This window comes from Meles meles, chromosome 3 (genome assembly GCF_922984935.1).
Source record: "Meles meles chromosome 3, mMelMel3.1 paternal haplotype, whole genome shotgun sequence".
NCBI classification, from domain to species: Eukaryota; Metazoa; Chordata; class Mammalia; order Carnivora; family Mustelidae; genus Meles; species Meles meles.
The window spans coordinates 113,596,283-113,617,761 of NC_060068.1; the positions used below are offsets into that span (position 1 = coordinate 113,596,283).

The window sequence follows — 21,479 nt, forward strand, 5'->3', positions numbered from 1 at the left end:
AACAAGGCACACTTTTGTATTTACATAGATATTCCTGATCAAGTTATAAGAGTTTTCAAAGCAGATCAACAGAGTTGCTACATTATCATCAGTAAAGATACTACAGCTAAAGAAGTTGTTTGTCATGCTGTTCATGAATTTGGTTTGACGGGTGCGTCCGACACATATTCTCTCTGTGAAGTTTCTGTTACTCCTGAGGGTGTCATAAAACAGAGAAGACTTCCAGACCAGTTCTCCAAATTAGCTGATAGAATTCAGCTCAATGGAAGGTGAATGTGCTTATTAGTGAATGTACTTATTTCTAGATTTTTTTAATTGTACAATTAACTTACAATGGTGTTTTAGTTTCAGGTGTACAATATATTCGATAGTTCTATTACTCAGTGCTCAGCATGAAAACTGTAGTCACTATACAGTGTTATTACAATATTATTGACTATATTTGCTATGCTGTAGTTTTCATCTCCATGAGTTATTATATAACTGAAAATTTTTATGCCCTTTAATCCCCTTTATGTAGATGTGTTTTTGAAGATTGTGTGTAAAAACAGATATATTAAATAGAAATATTATGTCTTAGGATCATTGAAATTTCTCTAAAATTAAAGAAGGATTTTTCTTTTTTCAGCTTTGTCTCCATAATTATGTAGATGGAATCTCAGAGTGTAAGCACTCATAAGGACTACTCAAAAGTAGGAGAAGGAAGGGAAGGATAATTTGCTAAAATACTTTAGCCCTCTTGCTAAAACAGATTCTTAGAACCACTAGTATAGTCCATTTTTTAGAGAGGAAACCAAATGATACAGATCTTTGTATGTATCTGAGTATGTATGTGTTAAGTTACAAATTTGTTTTTAGTATGACTAAAATGTACTCTGGGCAAAAGAGGGCATAATTTTTACAGTTCTTTTTCTAAGCAGTTTTCCAACTGTGACTATGGAATAACTTTTTGAAATTTTTAAAAATTTGCTTTGAATATTATTTGCTCAACTAGAAGATTGTTTCTGTAGTACATTTGTTGTTAACTCTGGTGATTTTGTCTGAGAATAATGTTGTTTTTAGTGAGCCTAAATTCTATATATAGAGTTAAGATCCTTAGAAACCTTAAAATGACTACCTCTCATGGTTACTGGTAAGAGACAATGGATGAACTCAGCCTTGCTAGCTATATATACATAGTGGAGCCAGAGTGCTCAGCAGTCTGGGAAAGTCCCAGCTCTGGCTGTGTGACCAGAGTGAGTTATTTGGTTTCTCTCTGTTCGAGTTTTCTCACGAAAAAAATGGGAATGATAATAGTAGAACCTACCACATAGGAATGTTAGTTGAATGAATGAGTTAGCCCCCATGATAAATGTTAGAGATACAATTTTATTTACGAGGGTCTCAACACATTTATAGTGTTCTTTTAGGTATGTGAATAGTATACACACAGAAGAAAATAAGATATAGTTCCTTGATAGTCAAAAATAGATGGTCACAAACTGAGGCTGGGATCAAGTTGTATATTAGAAAAGAATGAACTAAAAGACACATGACAAGTATGTTACCTTTTTTATCCCCAGCACCAGCCCTATACAAGATATTTCCCAGCTGTGAAACATCTTTAACTTTCAAGTGTTAAAGAATTGTTAATGTAAAAAGAAGAAAATGAAGGTCTTTTTTATGATTGCCAATCAGTGCCATTTGCTGGAATGAAGTTTTGTATTTAAGAAGGGAGAACTTATTAGTGGAGAGGTTTTTCCTCTTTACTGGTTTTATTCTTTGTTTCTCTTGGGAATTGAGAAAGAAGAAAATGAGTGTAAGAACAACTTCTGAATAGAAATGTAAACTGTCTTGATTCAGATGTTCATTCATGCTGTCCATGAACAAATACTGACATAGTACCTACCCTGCATCAGCTTCCTTCATATATGCCTCTTAGAGCTTTATCCTTAAGAACACACACACAGTTGTTGACACATTATGTGAGTAGTTTCATAAAGTGGTTAGGTTCGCAGCATTGTCAACATTATTTTTACTCTCTAATAGATGTCAAATGGTGGAACAACAGGGTAACTTCTTCGTCTTCTCATTTACAATGTTAACTTTCCTGAATATTCTGATGTTTTTGACAAAATGTTATTAACCATATAATCACATTTTGACAACAGTCCAAAAGAAAGTGCTCTTTATAAATGTGAAATCAGTTATAAAGATAGTTTTTTTTTTCTTTTAGGTATTATTTAAAAAATAACATGGAAACAGAAACCTTATGTTCAGATGAAGATGCTCAAGAACTAGTTAAGGAAAGCCAACTCTCCATGCTGCAGCTCAGTACCATTGAGGTGGCCACTCAGCTGTCAATGAGGGACTTTGATTTGTTTCGTAATATTGAGCCTACTGAATACATTGATGACCTTTTTAAATTAGATTCCAAAACAGGAAATACTCACTTGAAAGAGTTTGAAGACATTGTTAACCAGGAGACATTCTGGGTTGCCTCAGAGATTTTAACTGAATCCAATCAGCTGAAACGAATGAAGATTATTAAGCATTTTATTAAAATTGCTCTTCATTGTCGAGAATGTAAGAACTTCAATTCCATGTTTGCCATAATAAGGTAAGTTTGTATGAATATTTGTGTTTAGTTTAGACATGAAGCTGATTTTTTGCATAGGTGTTAAGTGACTAGAAGAAAAGTCCAAATAATAGGCTTTCAAAGTATTCTTAGATTTAATGTATTTTCCATTCTGGTGATAGTGGCTTTTTCACTTTCTTTTTCTGCCATCTTTCATTTAAACATTGCTTTTGCTGAAGAGGGTTTAGTACCTTCCCATTTTTTTTCCTTTCTCCCCCTTTGATGGATTATACCCTCTTGGGATATATGGCCAACAGGTGATCTTTATCATCAGATTCCCGTATTGGGCATCTTTCCATATCTGCCTCACTGCAATTTGGCACTGAAAAACCAGTGTGGCATCATTGCTCCAACCTAAAATTGCAATTTTGAAACAATAAAAACAACAGTAAATAATGATAATAATGGCAACCATTTGGTGAGCACTGATTTGTTTATCAAACACTGCGTGAGGTATCTGGTTGTATTGTTGCTGAAGCACAGTAGGCTTTAGAATTTAAAAATTCACGGTCTCTAAGCCCAGGAGGTGTGGATGGTTATATGTCCTGGGAGCCTTTCTTCCCCTGACTCACTATGACTGGCTAGATTGGCTAACTTGGGTAATAATATATTTTCTGACCCTCCGCTAGTATAGTGATAAGGGGTTCCTCTTAAAGGAAGTCTAGTTTTAAAGGTGGAGGGTAGTTATAGTTTGCCCATTTATAAGATCATGTGCTTGTATATAGCAGCATAATTACCTCCTAATCCCATCTATGTATGACTCCCACAGAATTTAATTATGACCTGTCCTAGTCTCACATGAGGTAGAATTGGAATCTTTATAATCATAAATCTGTCATGGTGATAAGAAACTCCTTTATGAAGGTAACCAGTGGGTGCACTTGAATTAGACGCTTTAGGAGGAATTTTTGTTGGTGTGGTTTTATTTGATTTTAGAAGGAGTATTGAACAGAGATGAGCCTTAACCTTTAGAACAGCTGAACCTGTGTCTGAGTCCTGCCTCTCCAGTGTAGTAGCACTGCGTCAGTAGAAAATTGAAGAATTTTTTTTTTCACCTATAAAATGCAGGAAAAATGCCACTTCAGAGTTTTTAACAGCTGAGTCTAAAACAAGGAACCAAGATTCCATTGATGCACACTTGGAAGGCTAGAAATTGAAACTGTGTAGGAGGCATAAAGTTAGAATGTGAGAGTTATAGGCTCAGTTTTGGAGTAGTCTGTGGAAAAAAGCTGATTAACACCGAGAGAGATCTCCATGTAAAAAATAAATAGTAGAGAGTTTAAGAGCCATAACTAGTGACCATCCAGAGTGTAAGGGTAAAGAAGAGAGTTGAGCCAAAGAGATAGGGGACAATTTCAAGAAATAATAGAACAGCACAGTTATGATAGTGTCTTCACAGCCAAGGAAAGAAATTCGAAAGAAGGAAAGACAGCTCCAAATTGGGTATTTGGTTAAAGGTTTGTTTTGTTTTAAAGACTGTTTTATTATGCACATTATTCATATTCGGTAGTTCCTGTAAAATTAATTGCTTTTTCCCCCATATTTTATATTAAAGTATATCAAAGAAACTAACTTTATAGCAGAGATGACACAAGTGAATCAATCAGTTCCCTGGAATTAGGTAGTAATATTTTATTTATTTCCGTTATTTTTCTTAGTCTAGCTAAAGGTTTGTCAATTTTGTTAATCATTTCAAAAAAACACTTCTTAATTCCATTGACCTTTTTTATTTTTCTGGCCTCTATTTGATATCTTTCTGTTCTGATCTTTATTTTCTTCCTTTTCTTAACTTTGGGCTGAGTTTCTTCTTTTGCTAGTTCTTTGATATGAAAAGCCAGGTAATTTCCATTGCTTAATAAAGAAAATTATTGCTAAAATTCTGTCTTGGAAATAGTTTTTGCAGCATCCCATAGGTTTTGTTATGTTATGTATCCATTTTAGTTTGTTGCGAGATAGTTATTTCCCTTCTGATTTTTTTTCCCCCCACCCATTGGTTGTTCAAGGGAGTGTTGTTCAGTTTCTCTCTATTGGTAGATTTTTCCCATTTTCCTCTTGTTAATTCCTAGTTTTATACCTTATGGTCAGAAAAAAATACTTGACATTATTTCAATCTTCCTATGGTTTCCAAGACTTTGTGGTTTATTTTATAATCTTTCCTGGAGAATGTTCCATTTATGGTTGAGAAGAGTGTATATTCTGTTAATGGTGAAAAGACTGTCCTGTGTATATATATGTTAGGTGCATTTGGTATAAAGTATGGTTCAAGTCCATTTATTGATTTCCTGTCTAGGTAATTCATCCATTGCTGAAAGTGGTATAGTATAATCCCTTACTAATGCATTGTTGTCTCTTTCTCCCTTTAGATCTGTTACTGTTTGCTTAATACAGTTACATGCTGAGATGTTGGGCCCATGCACATTCATGATTTTTATGTTTTCTGGATGAGTTGGCCCTTTATCATTATATCATGACCTCCTTTGTCTTTTGTTACCATTTTTTGGCTTGAAGTCCATTTGATCTGATACAAATAAAGCATCCTCTGCTTTCTTCTGGTTTCTATTTATATGGTTTATCTTTTCCATTCTTTTACTTTGAGCTTATTCGTGTCCTTTAAACTGAAGTGAGTCTTCTGTAGGCAGCATATAGTTGGGTCTTGTTTTTCTTATTCATCCACCCATTCTGTGCCTTTTGATGGGAGAATTCAGTCCATTTACGTGTAGAATGTTTGTTTTATTACTGCTGTGTTACTGTTCTAGCCGTTTTGTAGTTCCCCTTATTTCATTTTTACTCTCTTGCTGTGTGCTTTTGTGAATTTATGATCATCTCTGCTGAAATGCTCTGATTCCCTTTTCCGTGTCTTTTGTGAGTCAGCAGTAGGTATTTGCTTTGAGTTACCATGAGACTTACATGAAACATAACTATTTCATGCTTATATCAACTTCAGTCACATGCAAAACTCTACCCTTTTACTCCCTGCTCTTTTATGTTTTCAGTGTCAGAATTTGCCTTTTTATATTGTGTATTCCTTAACATAGTAGCTGTTGTCATTTTGTTGTTCCTTAAGCTTTAGTCTCTAAGTGGTTAAGAAATCATCATACTGCACTATTAAGCGTTATCTGAATTTGGGGCACCTGGGTGGCTCAGCTGATTAAGCTCTGCCTTCAGCTCAACTCATGATCTAAGAGTCTTGGGATCGAGCCCCACGTTGGGCTCCTTACTCTGTGGGGAGCCTGTTTCTCCCTCTCCCTGCCACTCCCCACTGCTTGTGCTCTGTCAAAGAAATCAATAACATCTTTTTTTTTTTTAAGTTATCTGAATTTAATTGTGTATTTAACTTTATCACAATGGCATATATTTGTATATCTTTTCATGTTACTATTTAACATCATTTCATTTCAGTTCAAAGAACTCCTTTCAGTGTTTCTTATAAGGCAGGTGTAATGGTGATAAATACCCTCAGCTTTTGTTTTCCTGGGAAGGTACTTCATTTCTCAGGATAATGTTGCCAGAGAGTGTCTTCTGTTGACAGTTTTTTTCTTTCATCATTTTAAATGTATCATCCCACTCCCTACTAGCCTGTAAGTTTTCCGCAGAGAAAATCGGCTGACAGCCTAATGGATGTTCCTTTGCGGGTTATCATCTTTTTTTCTTTTGCTGCCTTTAGAATTCTCTTTGTCTTTTAATTTTTGACAGTTTTATTACAATGAGTCTTAGAGAAAGTTGTTTTGAATTGCAGTAATGGGGTAGTCAATTAGTCTCATAAACTTGAATGTCCAGATCTCTTCTCATGTTTGGGGAGTTCTTGACCATATTGCTTTAAATAGGCTTTCTTCCTCCTTCTCTGTCTCTTCCCCTGACTGGAATTCCACTAATTCCGATGGTTGGGTTTTTTGGTGGGCCTGTGGACCATGTAGGCTTGTTTCACTCTTATTCATTCTCCCCACTCCCACCCCCAACTGAGTTACTTCAAAGTTGCTATTCTTTTTCTCACTGATTCTTCTCTTTGATCTGCTCTGATTCTGATGCTCTCTGTGACATTTTATTTTATTTTGTTCATTGAATTCTTCAGTTCTAAAAAAATCTTTGATTCTTTTTTATGATTTCTGTATCTTTGTTGAATTTCTCATTTTGATTATGTATTATTTTCCTGTTTTCATTGAATTATCTTTCTGAATTTTCTTGTAGCTCATTGAATTTCATTAAAACAGCTATTTTGAATTCTTTATCAGGTAAATTGTAGCTCTCCATGCCTTTGGGTTTGGCAACTAGAGGATTATTGTGAACTTCAGTGAAGTCATGGTTCCCTGATTTGTTTTTGTTTTTTCGTTTGAAGTAGCATTCACCCTCTCCCAGTTTTTACTAGCAGTCTTTAGAGTGAGGGGAGGGAAAAAAACTTTAGCAGTCTTCCTATAGATTCTAAGACCTTCTCAGACATTACGTGGATGTATCTGCTCCGTGCTTTCTCTCTCTCTTTTAAGATTTTATTTATTTGACACAGAGAGAATGGGTGTACACAAGCAGGGGGAGCTGCCAGCAGAGGGAGAGGGAGAAGCAAGCCTCCCTTTCTGATACGGTTCTGGAACTTGCTGGGACTCAATCCCAGGACCCTGGGATCATGACCTGAGCCGAGGGCAGACACCTAACTGACTGAGTCACCCAGGCACCCATCCCTCTTGTGAGAGAATTCTAAAGTTTATCTTCTCTGTATCCTCCAGTATACCCTGCCATCTGCTAATATATTCTATTCTGTTTTCCTGAAGGTGGTACTCCAGTTCAAGTTTGTGGTTTCTCCTTTGCCCATAGACTCTGGCCTGTTTTCTCTGCTCCTTCTTTACCAGAGCTTGTTCTCAGGACCTTGGACAGGGAACCAGCCGCAGAGGGAAGAAGGATGTGGGGGTAGGACTTAGGTGCATGGAGCTGGGCAGGTGCCAGTGGGTCATTTGGGGCCATCTGCAGGTTGAGAGGTGAGATATTCCTTGTGGCTCCTAAGCAAACAGCAGGACCTGTGTTCCTTTAATGTCCTCCAGGAATCTTCCATACTACTCTCCAGTTCTGCTCCCTCACCCCTGTCATGGAGCTCCTACTTTATTGGATTTTCTGGAGCTGAGTGAAACAAGAGTGAAGTTAGTGTCTTTGATAGCATCCTACGCAGTTAGGGAAACCAGACATGTACTTACCAGTTCGCCCTCTCCCCTGTGGGAGAAATCACCAGCTGTCTAGTTTAGCTTTCAGCTGTGTCCCTTGGGGAGGGGGGTGAAGCCAGCAAAATCAAACTATTCGTTTTACCTACTTAAACGCATCCAGACTCCATTTTTTGTTGTTATTGTTTCTGTTTTACTCCAACCGAGTGCTAGAACTTTACTTCTGGAGACATGGACTTCTAGTTCTGTCCACTTCCATTGACTGCTTTTGTTAATCCTCCCCTCAACGTTACTTGCACCAGGTTGTAGCAGTGTCTTTTTCCCCCTACTCTGTAGGTTCCGGGGTGGCCTTCATTTCTGTATTGGTTTTGTGTTCCATTTCTTTTCTGAACTTTACTAGTTAACTTCTTTTTACCAATTCCTTCTACCATATTTTCCTTAAGCTCTTTCTATCTCTCCATTAAGCTCTTTATTTATTTTACTAATTCATTTGAAATCATGGCTAGGTCATTGATTAGTCCCAGTTTTTATTTGATTGGTGGCAGCATTTTTCTTTGTGTTGTTTTTCCTTGTAGCAGCTTATTATAGATTCTATGTTTATTTTTTTCTTTTTGAATGATGTGAGTTTTCCTGTACCAAGTATTTGCAGGAGGTTCATATGAGACAGGATCTAGGGCATTATTCCAGGCTAGCAGGAATTGAGCTTGAATGTGAATTGTTTACCCTTTATTTCTTTCCACCACATGGAGATTGGTGGCTTTAACTCAAGAGTTTCTACCTTCTATCACCACTAAACTGCTTCTTATCGAGGTACTGTAGCTATATACTTTATCTGGCATTCCCTGGTAAGGAACGTGGTCCAGCCCCCACCTAATTCTATAAGCCTATAGATTCCTTTGTGTTATTTCAAAGAGGAGGGTGGTGTTCTTGCCTTCGGGGTGAGTTACCAGCTTTCATTGAGACCTTCAGCTACAAGTTCTTTTCAAGCATTTGCCATTCTCCTATTTAACCTTGACTGTTTGGGTCAACCTTTTAATGTGTTTGGGAGTTACAGATAATTCCTAGTTGAAGTGGAGATGAAATTTGCATTTCTGATACTCATTTGGTCATTTGGGATGACTTCTCAGAGGCAAAGGGAACAAATATCTTGATGTCACACCTTAAAATCAGAAGGCAAGAGAACATTTTAAGTACAGTGGTGTCCCTAAAAGTCAGGTGGCTAAGTATAAAAGAGGGATTAACTGGTAAGAAAATTGAGGCATTATATATGCACTATTCATTTGGCAGCCTTCCTGGGGGGCCGGGGTGGTAGTAGAGACAAAAAGGGATAGGGAAGAGCTGCAGCCTAATGGATATGCATGCTTTTCAACCTCGGGGCTATCTGAGTTTAAAATCCTGTAGAAAAGAAGACACTGAATATATGGAGGCCTTGGGGGAACAGGATTAGAACTGAGAGATAGGGAAGTATTTGAATAGGATGTGAGAGAACAAAATCTCTGGAAAAGAAGGCTGCCTCTGCCCTAGAACTTGCCTCAAGTATTACAGCATTTGTGTTTAGCATTACTTAAACCTCTTTCAAATAGATAATGTCTCCATAAAGTTATTTCTAAGTAAAACAAACAGAAACATTGTGATATTTGAAGGTGTTTTTTTATGTTAAGTGTGTCTTTTATGGAAATACTATGTTTATCTCATACATGCAAGCTGGAAAATAAAGGCTACAGGAATTCAACCATAGACAAGTAATATATATAGTTCCTCTGAAAGCATTTTCCTTGTTGTCAGATCAGAGAGTCCCTTGTATTTTTTTCCCCCACGGTTATACTCTGTTCATTTCAACATACTAAAAATATGTCCCTTCTTAGTTTAGCTTTCTTAGAGAAACTTGGTGTATATGCTTTACTGCCCTGAGTCTTCTCTCGCCTCCAAGTCCCTTATTAATGTTTTTATTCTCATCTTTGGCAGTGGTTTGAACCTGGCATCTGTAGCACGGCTCAGAGGTACTTGGGAAAAATTACCAAGCAAGTATGAGAAACACCTCCAAGATCTACAAGACCTTTTTGATCCATCTAGAAACATGGCAAAATACAGAAATATTCTTAGTAGTCAAAGCATGCAGCCTCCAATTATTCCACTCTTTCCTGTTGTCAAGAAAGATATGACATTTCTCCATGAAGGTATTTGAAAGTTATTTGAAAATTAGCATGTTAAACTTCAACTAATTCCACAGAATTGTGCTTTATTATATTTAATATATTTTGCAGCCTTTTATGCCACTAAAGCTTTATGTAATTATAAATGCAGCAACTTTTATAAATCAAAATCCACATTATTGACAAAAACAAATTTAGGTGTTTATCCTATGCATTCAAACATAAATTTCACTTACACCCAGATCAGACTGTTGGAATCATATTTGTTATTTTGTTAAGTAATACTTTTCCTTCCAACTTTCTTTTAAATTAAATTATTCAACACATGCAATACATAAAAGTTCCCAAAATCATTGAGCAACTAAATGAATTATGACAGAACATCCATGTAACCCATGTAACCAACACCTTGGCCAAAACCAAAATGGCCCTTTCTAATTAATTACCACCCTCATTCTCTTCCCCAGTAGTAATGACTGTCCTGACTCCTAATACTGGGGTTTAGTTTTATCTGTTGTTGAACTTTATATAAATAGAATTACAGAACATATTTGTTATGCTTTGGTTTGGTTTTGGTTTCTGGTTTATTGGTCAACCTTAGATTTGTGAGATTTTTCCATGTTTTTGATTATAGGTATACTTGACTTTCAAAATTAGTGTTCCGTTACCTGAATGCCGTACAGTGGATTTTTCCATTCTTCTGATAAGCATTTGACAGTTTTCCACTGTTCACCTATTATGAATAATGCTGCCTTGAATATTCGTATCAGTCATGGTGGCATTTATGGATCTGATACTCATATAATCAACTTTAGAAAAGAGTCGGCATAAAAAATAAATAAAATGGAAAAAATATATAAAAAAAAAAAAGAAAAGAGTCGGCATTAGGCACTGAAGTGCAACACTGGCATTGTTATTAGAATTGTCGTTGTTCCTAATCAATACCTGGTAAATTCAGTCTTCTTATTTTTACCCATTTCAGTAATGGTGTGGTTTAATTTGCGTTTTCCTAATTACTAATGAGATTGAGTACCCAGTACCCTTTTATATATTTATGTGGGGAGTTTTTTTGGTCAGTTATGAGTTCAGATTTCTTACGTATTCTTTTTATCAGGTTTTCTCTTTTGTTTAATACATTTTTAAGTATTTCTTATAAATCCTGGGTGTAATATGACCTGCTTTTTGAGTCTCTTAAGATTATCTTTTGTTGAACAGCAGGTTCTTAGCCTTAAAAGCCTAACTTAGTGATCTTTTACCTTATTTTATCTACAAACTTCCTGAGTTAATTTTTGTGTATGGTATTTGTTCTAGTACAGTAACTTACTAACTATATACTGTTTTACTGTTTTTCTCATGTTACAATAGACATTATAATATTTTTACTCAATTAGTTGATGTTAGGTTAAGATTCATCAGTACTTTTCTATGTATTGGGCAGTACAAGGAACTTAGATTATTTAAATTCCATATACTAACCTCCCAGTTTATATGCAGTTGCTGTTAATGCTTTGAACTCCCACATACTATCATTTAGTAGAGTCAGTATTTATATGATGTTTTTGTTTTTATTTCTTTCTGCATTTCAATGCTTCTGTGTGGTTGGGGTTTTTTTCTTGCTATAGAACACTATTATTTAAGTGCAAGTCTACATTATGATGAAATATCTTTATCTAAAAGTATCTTTACTTCATATTCATTTTTAAGGCATAATTTTGGTTGGCAGTTGTTGTCTTTGAACATTCAAGAAACCATTCCATTGTGTCCTGGCTTTCATTGTTGATGTTGGGACATCATTTGTCAGTACTCGCTGTGCCTGTGACTACAGTTTGCTCTTTTCCAATAGTTGCCTTTTAATTTTCTCTTTATCTCTTTTTTTCCTCTGGTTTGGCTGTGATGTAACTAGGTGTGGCATAGTCCTGATTTATTTGTAAGATGTCTTGAAAGCTCTATTTTGATTTTTTTTTTTTGAGTTTTGAAAATTCTCATTCATTTTGTCTTCAAATTTTTTACCTTTCCTCTTCTAACCTCTAGGAATTTTGATTTCACCTCTGTTAGACCTTATGACTTCCTCCATTGTCTCATACCCTCTTTTCTCTGTTTCTCATCTTTTTGTCTAACGGTGCTTCATTCTGGATAATTTCTTCCAGTTTATCAGTTCTTTTTTCAGCTGTGTGTAATTTACTATTAAACATATCAGTGAGTTCCTACTTCCAGGTTTTGTGTTATGTGAGGCTTTTTTTTTTTCTTTTTGGTCAGGTTTATAATTTACATTTTTTTATCTTTATTATGTTCTCCACTGAAGTTCTGTTGTTTTCTGTATCTTTGCACATATTCGACTTGGTTATTTTAACTTCTGTGTCTAATAACTCCCATCCTTTGTGGGTCCCTTTCTGTCGTTTTTTGTTTGTTTGTTTGTTTTCTCCTGCATTTAATTCATGTTGTCTCTTTTCCTGATAGCCCTGGTTATTTTTGGTCAAATGTATGTTGTTAATAAAAAATTACAGAAATAATCTGAGATTTGGATTATGCCCCATTCCTCCAGAGAAATTAAAGCTTGCTTTTGCCAGACAGCTAGGTGTGCTAACAATCCAAAATCGCCTTAATCCATTTTCATATCTTGAGATAATTTAACACTGAACTTGTATCCTGGTCACATTTAGTTCATCCTTAATCCCAAGATAGCCCTTCAGGATCCCAACCCAAAGCATTGGAAGTTTGCCAGATCTTAAGTTGTTTCCTTCTAATCTCATAGCTTGGGATGGTACCACTTAGTTCTTTAAGCTCATCATCTGCCTTTTCTGAATCAGTAAATGCCCCTAGGATCAAGTACTGCGAAATAGTAAACCTTCCCCAGATCTTCATTCCTCTTCAGAATCTTCACTGCTTCAGTAGCTTTTTGATGACTTAAATTATTTGCTTTTTCTGTTTTTGCTCAAATTTTCTAGTTATTCTCAGTACAAGGTGGTTCTGATTATCTGATCTTACTGCCCCTTCTCTCCTTACTCCTCTTTCATAAGGAAATACCGTGATAGACGTCACATATATTTTTCTGACTTGCTACCTCAAAACACGTTTATGTGACTTGAAAAGTATTTTTGATTATTATTTTGTTACCACCTCACATGTTGAGGCACTGAACAACTCAGATCTTTAATGTATAGGTTCTGTTTACTGTGAGGAGAGAGAACATGCTGTGTTTCAGACCCATTAGGTTCTTAAAGTTGTCTTTGGGACTTAGGATTTCCACAGAGGCATCTCAGGGGTCTACCACATTAGGTAAATGCAGCCACACTAAGTATTGAAGACAGGCATAAAAAAGAAACACTGCGATAGACAGTCACATTGCCTTTTGAACATTTTTTTTTTTTTTTGCCTTGTACTCTGAACTTTTAGTAAGCCATCAGATGGGCTAAGTTTGGTTTCATACCTACTCTCTTCAAAGAAAAGCAGACCATTTTGAAAGTTGTGTGGATTTTTCCTCAGAGCCCAGTTATAAGAATAGAAATAATAATTACAGAACTTTTAAGCAAGCATATTTGCATCAGTTGATGAAAGTAAGAATTGTAAATTAAAACTTTGGGTAAAAGAAGGTGAATGGCAAACTGGAAAGGGTTTCTTCCGTGAGCCAGCCACCTCTTAATTTTAACTAATAATTGTGATTTAAGAAAACATACCTACTCTTCCTTAATCCCCCACCAGAACCCTCCCTTTTTTTAAGAATAGTCAGAGGTTTTCAGGGGATATCTTCCACTTGTTAAATGTTGACAACTCATTTAACAATTTCTAAAAGTATTTTAAATCAAAGAAAACTTACTGGATTAATTAAGCTCACAGGTCACTCTTTGTGACCCCTGGCTAAAGCCTAAGTTTTCAGGCGCTATACCCTGCTGTCTAAAAGATAGGTACCTGCCTGAGAGTGACCTGAGCATCTGGAGAGTAAGACTTAAGGAGGTGCACATTTTACAGGTGTTCCTGTAACAACACTGTGAAATTGGTTTCAGAAGCTATGTAGCTTAGCACCTTCCAGTATTCATAATCACTGCTCCCATAGGAATAGAATTCCTTCCAATAGCTCAGTACCTAGGAGCAGAGTTGAGTCATATACATCGCTTCTTAAAAATAGAAGCGGCAGGGCACCTCAGTGGCACAGTTGGTTGACTCTCTGACTCTGGATGTCAGCTCACTTCATGATCTTAAGGTTGTGGGATCCAGCCCCACATCAGGCTTGGTACTGGGCATGGAGCCTGCTCCAGATTCTCTCTCCTTCTGCCCTTCCCCCACCTCCTTTTCTCTCTCCTCCTCTAAGGAAACAAAACAAAAAACAGGAAAACAGAAGTGGCAGTTCGGTAAAGAAGGTTCTGAATTGTGCTCCCAAGAGAAAGTTGACTTCTGCTACCTTTATGTAGGTATTTTAATTTTGAGAACCAAAGAATTACTTTTATTCCATAGGAAATGACTCCAGAGTAGATGGTTTAGTGAATTTTGAGAAGCTAAGAATGATTGCCAAAGAAATCCGCCAAGTTGTTCGAATGACTTCTGCTAACATGGACCCAGCTATGATGTTTCGACAGAGGTAAGACATTGAAGTGTGTAAAAGTGTTAGAGTGATGTTGAGTGATACAGCAATAATATTTATTAACCATCTCCCATTTGTTATATACACTGCATGACATGCTTACACAGGTCAGTCATAAGTAATCATTTGTCCTGGTACCCCTTAAAGGTAGGTGCTATAGGGTTTCCTTTTACGTTGGGAAAAACCAATGTTGAGAGCAGTTAGGTTATTTGCCCAGTATTATGTAGTTTGCTGAGATTCGAACAGAAAATCAATTTTCTATACTACTTTTTTGAGTAGGTGGATAATTCTGTATTGTTATTGTTATGTTAAGTAACTAAGAAAATTGCTGACCCTTATGAAGTTATCACAGAGGACAAATGCTTTTATCTGGTTTTCAGCCTAATTTGTATAGTATTATTTATTAGTCTGCACATGTCTTCTATTTTTACTGAATATTTTTAAGTTGTTTTTCTGTTTAAGTCATACTTTATTCTTTTAAAACATATTCTTTTCCTTAAGCCATAGTACTACTGTTTATTTGTGTGTAAGTACTTTAACAGAATTGAGAAAGTGCAGATTTAAGCATGTTCCATCATAAATAGAAATGGCAGATGTTATTGGTATTCCATATTCACTTCTAAGAATGCTTTTTTAAAATTTGTTTTTAATATAATAACAAAGTCTTTCTCAGACTATATAAAACTTATAGGACGTTTGTTGTCAAGATGTTCTCGGTAATTTTTATAATTATCAGGGTATATAGATAACTGGGGTTTTAATCTAGGTGACTTACTTTTTTCTGGGCCTATGTGTATAGCTTCAGTACATAAGACTTTTCAAAATGAACTATCAACAAAGGCAAGCACAGTTCCTTTGGCTTAAAAAACATGCAGTCCAGGATGGAAGCAAAAATACTTGTTTCTTCAAAAATCAGAGGTGGAGTTAGAGTTTTGGTAACCAAAATACAGTGTGTGTGTGTCAGGATAGGTTTTGTTTTGTCTTACTTAAATTACTGTTGGGGAAGAGTCTTTGTTTTTGTAAGGAGTTGGTCTGATGGTTGCTCCTAGTGTAGAGATCTTCAGAGTATGGACGAAGGGTAGTGTCAGCTGTCTTCTTCTGTAGCCATCCCACTCCACCCTTAAGAATCACTGTATGTAATGAGACATGTCGGTGCTCAACAGTTTGGAAGCAGAAAACAGTAAGAACCAGGGACCAAAGCAAACCTGGAGGAGGGTTTGTTGTTTGTTTCTTTAAAGTTTTTGCTTTTGTTGCATGTTTCTGTCCAGTGGTCCCACCACTCCCTGTTGTCTTTATGTGGACCTCTGTTTATATGTTAGGAGCCTTGTTCCTGAAGACATAATGAATTTGTGCCCCTACAGGCCAGTAAATAATGAGTACCAGCTGAGCTACAAGAAAGAACAAAGGAATTTAACCTAAGGAGGAAATTCGTAAACTTGGCTGTTTTCTGTGGAATGGCCTTGGTTAAGTATAATATAGGTAGGGGAAAAGGAAACATTTATAATTAGTATGGACACTTAGAAATGGATTGAATTTTCCTGAATCCATTTTCTTTGTCAGCCAGTACTGAAATGTGCTCTTTGTTTAAGCAAGTAATTGTCCATTTTGTGGTGTAAATTATCTAGTGTGGACAAAGTAACATCTTTTTATTCTAACAGTAATCAGTTTGCTGACTGAAAAACAGAGACTTGGAGCATGTGCAGCTGGAGCTTAGTGAGTGCAGACCTGGCACACTGAGGCCGGCAGGGAGCAAAAATAAATAGAATCTTTATTCAGTCTAATTGGAGTATAAGGATATTCAGTATCTTATTCTGATGGTATATTTTTACTTAAATTTTAAGTCAGTTTTGCTAGTTAACATTTCTTGTAAAGTACATTGTCAGAGAAATTTCTTCCCTTAGAAATGACATAAATTTTTATGTTCCTTGTAATTTCATCCTGTCATTTGAATGAGTGGCCCAAAAATCCTTTCCAAAAAATATTCAAAAATTCTTCCTTAATTTAAGGTTTCCTTCCCTAAAAACTTTAAATTTACAATTCAGAGTAAGTACGTGTTTTTTCATAAGTTTCCTATTAACATAAGCCTAAGATATAGATTTGATATTAGAAATATAATTAACCTAAAAAAATATTTTAGAGAATATTGCAGGTTTGTTGGCCTTCAGTACATATTCATTTTACCCCTCTGCATCCCATCAAAGTCATTTTACTGTTAACTACCATTTTTTTCTCGGTAAAATTTTTCTGTTCTAGTCTGTCTCCATAGTTTCTCTGACTCTCAACTGTTGTCTTTTTTCTGTGCTTTCCTGTTCAACCCATGCTTCAATGTTTGTGGCTCTTGCTTGCAGGAAGAAGAGGTGGCGGAGTCTGGGGTAAGTGTAGAGATGAATGCAACTGAAATAAAGATTGTACGACTCTTAACATATACTGCATCCTATTCATTAATGCATGCACAGAAAATAGCATGCGTTCTATTAACCCTGTCAACCTACATTCCTGACAAATGCCTTTTGCTAACAAGGTGAAAGTAGTGATGGAACTAGCTTTTTTCCCCCTTTACTTTGCCATTGTTGATGTCCCATAAGTCCCTTATAGATTTTAATTTAGCAGGAGCAGTTAAATGATGATGATGATAATAAATATTTGGTGTGTGCTTGCTATGTGCCATATATTATTCTGAGCACTTTAAATGAATTACTGAATTCTCCATCCACCCTGGGAGATAAATACTGTTATTCCCATATTGCAGACAGGGAAGATAGACTGGTCTAAATTCTTATAGCACACTAATAGTGGATCGAGACCCAGGTAGTCTGATTCCAGAGTTTATGCCATTTTCTTATTCTCAGATGCCATATTTTGGGGTACCTGGCTGGTTCAGTCAGTAGAGTATGTGACTCTTGATCTCACAGTCATGAGTTCAAGCCCCACATTGGATGTGAAGCCCACTGTTAACAAAAAGTTTCTTCAAATGCCATATTTTATTAAGAAATACATAATAAAAGGATGATTTTTGTTTGTAAAGGTTTTGTTCCCATTAGTTTTCCAAGAAGAGGCAGCCCTTATCCAAACTCTGCTATAAAATTCAGGTAGTAAACAATGAATCTTGGAACACTACATCAAAAACTAATGATGTATTGTATGGTGACTAACATAACACAATAAAAAATTTAAAAAATTTTTTTAATTCAGTTAGTAAATAATTGAAATAGGATGATTTTAATTCATCAGATCCACTAATACCGGGAGATGTAATATAACATGATAGAAATTTATTTTAAATTTCTGCCATTTTTAATAGATTCCCTTATCATTCTTAAAACTGTAATACAGTCAGGGTGCCTAGCCAGCTTAGTCTGTAGAACATACAACTCTTTATCTTGAAGTTGTGAGTTCAAGCCCAAGTTGGGGATAGAGTTGACCTTATTTAAAAAAAAAAAAGAATTAATACAATCAGAAACTGCCACCTTTTGTTGTTCAGGTATGTTCAGATCTCTGCTTTTACATAGATACCTATTTAGAATCATAGAATGTTTAGGACCTTATAAATCATCTATGTAGCCCTTTCATTTTTAGATGAACAAAGAGATGGTTTTGTAATGAAGGATTTTGTTACTTTAAGACTGCAGTGAATCATGAAGTTAGATGCTCTTATTACATGATAGAAGGATTTTTTGTGAGCCACTTAACTTGAACTTGAGTCTTGTCTTATTTGTGATCTTGTTTTCTGTTGGAAGTTTGGTGAACTTGAACTTACTTCTCCATTCTTCCTTTTCTTTGTGTTTCTCATGTGTTTCCTGTATTCCACATTTATGTCTTGGTCTTTTCTGGTTCTTCTCACCAAAAATAGAAATTGATTCCTGGCATTACTGTTATGAAGAAAAATACTTGGTCAGTACATCCTAGTGGGAATTTGGGGTGTTGAATGACTTAAGTAACATATTCACTGTTCGGTTTTAGGGTTGCATTCCTTTATGATTTTGTAGATGCTAAGTGCATTTATTCTTAAATCATGGTATTTTTCTGTTCTGGAAGTAGTTTAGAAGACATTTTATTGTCATTTATTACAATGTTTTTAGTTATTAGAATTTTCTGTGTATCCTAGATTTGTAGAAACTTTTTTTTTTTCCCCGGATACCAGTGAAGGAAAACTTAAGATCTTTGTATTCAAATTTGCACCTAAATGTTGGCACTTGATTTTACTGCACTTATTTGAATCTAAGATATCTTCAGTTGTTGGACACACCATTATTTGATGGACCACTAAGAAAAATCATTTCACTGCCTTCTTACCCCTGAATATTTTTTACTTTATGCTTATTTAAAAGAACTCTTATGTAAACTTAGGTATGTATTTTTGCATTCATGAAAAGAAAAATGTGAGCAAATTAAATTGGTTTATTTGGATCTTAGACTTCTTCATATTTAGAATATGAATCTTCGTGCTCGCTTCGGCAGCACATATACTAAAATTAGAATATGAATCTTCTAAGTGACTAGTTTTGGGGAGGTTTTTTTTCCCTGCACAGTAGTATCTTTTGTGTCATCCAATGTGTTGGTAATGCATTATTTCTTAAAACAAGCCATTAGAGAAGTAAAAGCTGTTGGTGCTAGAGTCTTGGCTTGGGTTTGCAGATACTTGCCTCCTTTTGACTGCTGCTTTGGGAATGTTATGAAACTTGTCGGATTCACTCCCTTCTTAAAAATCATTTGGAGATTGAAAGAGTAATTCATTAATGTCATTGGATTTTCTTCCCAACCATTCTTAAGTTTTGAAATTTCTGTGTATGAAACAGGCCTGACCAGTAGCAATCAAAAGTTGGTTTCCAATGTAAGGCACATCCTATTCCAAAGATCTTAAAATACTGAAAGAAAAAAATACTATAACACTTCAACAACTTTGTTTCACTTAGTTTACGAAGAAAACATTAGGATTCTAGTGTCTATTTTAAATAGTATGTAAGCATTAAAGAACAAATTGTTCTGTAGGTTGTGGTCTTTTAGAATATTTGGGGACAAAAATGAGGGTAATTTAATAAACCCATAGATAGCTTTATTATTTTGGAATGGGAACGTCATTTAAAATAAAAATCATTTAAGAACCTTGCATTTCTAGCCTTATTACAAGTAGTATAGCATTTCCTATTTTCCATTGGTTCTAGATGTGGTTATTCTAGAATGAAGTTTGCCAAAAGAGGAGAGTTGGGAGAGGCTTTAACTTGTTTGAACTGTAGTTATTTCTGCCTGGTTTGCAGTTCTATCATGGAGGCATTGCAAAGAAAGGTCCCCAGTCACAGATAGTCCTAGAACCACATATTGCCTAATCAGTTGGTGTGTGAGTAGAAGACTGAGTAACTTTCTCTCTTGCTTCTGGTCTCTAACTATATTGAATTGAATATAAATGCTTATTTTTTCCTATTGGTTGTTCTCTTTGAATTTTGGCCAAGATCTACTTACTGGTAAAATTGACGAGCATACTCAGAGTGGGTCTGCTGTAGGCAGGAATGGTGATGGCTATGGCATACCCAAAGCAGCGCAAACAAGCAGAGCTGCTCTAGAAACTCCTGGTACAGAGATCTGGCTAAGGATCCACTTGTTGTGACCCAGGCTCTTGCCCTATCTTCAGAGTGTGGATGGCCTTTGGGCCAGTTTACTTGTCATAGTTTTGCCATGGGTTGCATAGGCGCAAACATAGACCTGATGGAATTCATTGGGGGAGGGGGGTGTTATCTTATTCTTTTGAATTCTATACTTTGCCGAATCTTAGAACTCAGAACATAGCCATGTGTGCCATATTACTTTGCATTAATGCTCTTCATCTTTTAACTCATTTGCATCAGCATGCAATAGCATTAACAGAACAAAATTCTTTTAATCTTCAGTCTACCATTTGTAATTCTCATCTTTACTGCCCCTCATTGTGATGTCCATCTCCCTACAGGTCACTGAGTCAAGGCAGCACAAACTCGAACATGCTGGATGTTCAGGGAGGTGCACACAAAAAAAGGGCACGTCGCAGCTCTCTGCTTAACGCCAAGAAGCTATACGAGGATGCCCAAATGGCAAGAAAAGTGAAGCAGTATCTCTCCAGTCTGGATGTAGACACAGATGAGGAAAAGTTTCAGATGATGTCATTGCAGTGGGAACCTGCCTATGGTACCTGTAAGTACAAGTTTTCACTTAATATAAAAGAAAATAGAAATTTATTTCTCTAGAGTTAAGCTGAAGTCCCATGCAAATTAACTTTCACTCAAAAAAGTTTTCTGATATACCCCAGCATTGAGTGATCCTCTTAACTAAATGCTGAATACCATCCATTCTGAACGATGACCCTATGCAGGAAGGTGAGAGATAAAGAGTTCTTCTTTAAAATTCATTATAAAGTCTTCTTACAAAAACCTGGAACATTATAGAGGAGCCCTTCTGTTTGAGAACATTTTTACGTTCACCACTAAATGAAGAATAAAAATAAGTGAAATTTTTTACCTTTTTTAAATCTCACAGATAATGTTACTTACCAACTACAAAATCCAAGAAGTTTAACTGAAACCCTTAGAGAGGGACCCCTGGGTCATTCAGTTAAGCATCTGCCTTTGGCTCAGGTCATGAACCCAGGGTCCTGGGATCAAGCCTTGCATCAGACTTCTGGCTCAGTGGGGAGCCTGCTTCCCCCTCTCCTGCGTCCCCTGCTTGTGTGTATGCATGCTCTCCCCCCTTCCCTCCCTCTCTGTCTCTGTCTCTCTCAAATAAATAAAATCTTAAAAAAAAGAAACCTTAGAGATAATAGGTTTCAGTAATTAATGTAAAACAAGAAAAGTCAGGCACGTTCTAATATTGATGTGATAGACAAAAGAAGAGCCTAGTCTCAATTTTTTTTTAATTATGTGCAGGTTTCCCCCACTATTTCTAACTAGAGCATTTCTGTGAAACCTTTTTTAAGCCAAAAATGACATAAAAGGAAGAATCAATTACCATGAAGTTATATGAAATAA

At 35.9% G+C, this 21,479-nt stretch overlaps 1 protein-coding gene across 6 annotated transcripts in view; it reads left to right on the forward strand.

The window, feature by feature from the left end:
* Positions 1-21,479, forward strand: part of RAPGEF6 (Rap guanine nucleotide exchange factor 6) — a 190,205-nt gene that overhangs the window by 149,339 nt on the left and 19,387 nt on the right. For 4 of the 6 annotated variants that reach the window (XM_046000273.1, XM_046000274.1, XM_046000277.1 and 1 more), the window contains 6 exons: positions 29-269; positions 2,216-2,599; positions 9,724-9,935; positions 14,361-14,484; positions 16,836-16,859; positions 20,429-20,649. In XM_046000273.1, coding sequence (XP_045856229.1) covers positions 29-269; positions 2,216-2,599; positions 9,724-9,935; positions 14,361-14,484; positions 16,836-16,859; positions 20,429-20,649 — 1,206 coding nt within the window. The remainder of the gene's footprint in view (positions 1-28; positions 270-2,215; positions 2,600-9,723; positions 9,936-14,360; positions 14,485-16,835; positions 16,860-20,428; positions 20,650-21,479) is intronic. The other 2 variants (XM_046000275.1, XM_046000278.1) reach the window with 1 other exon arrangement.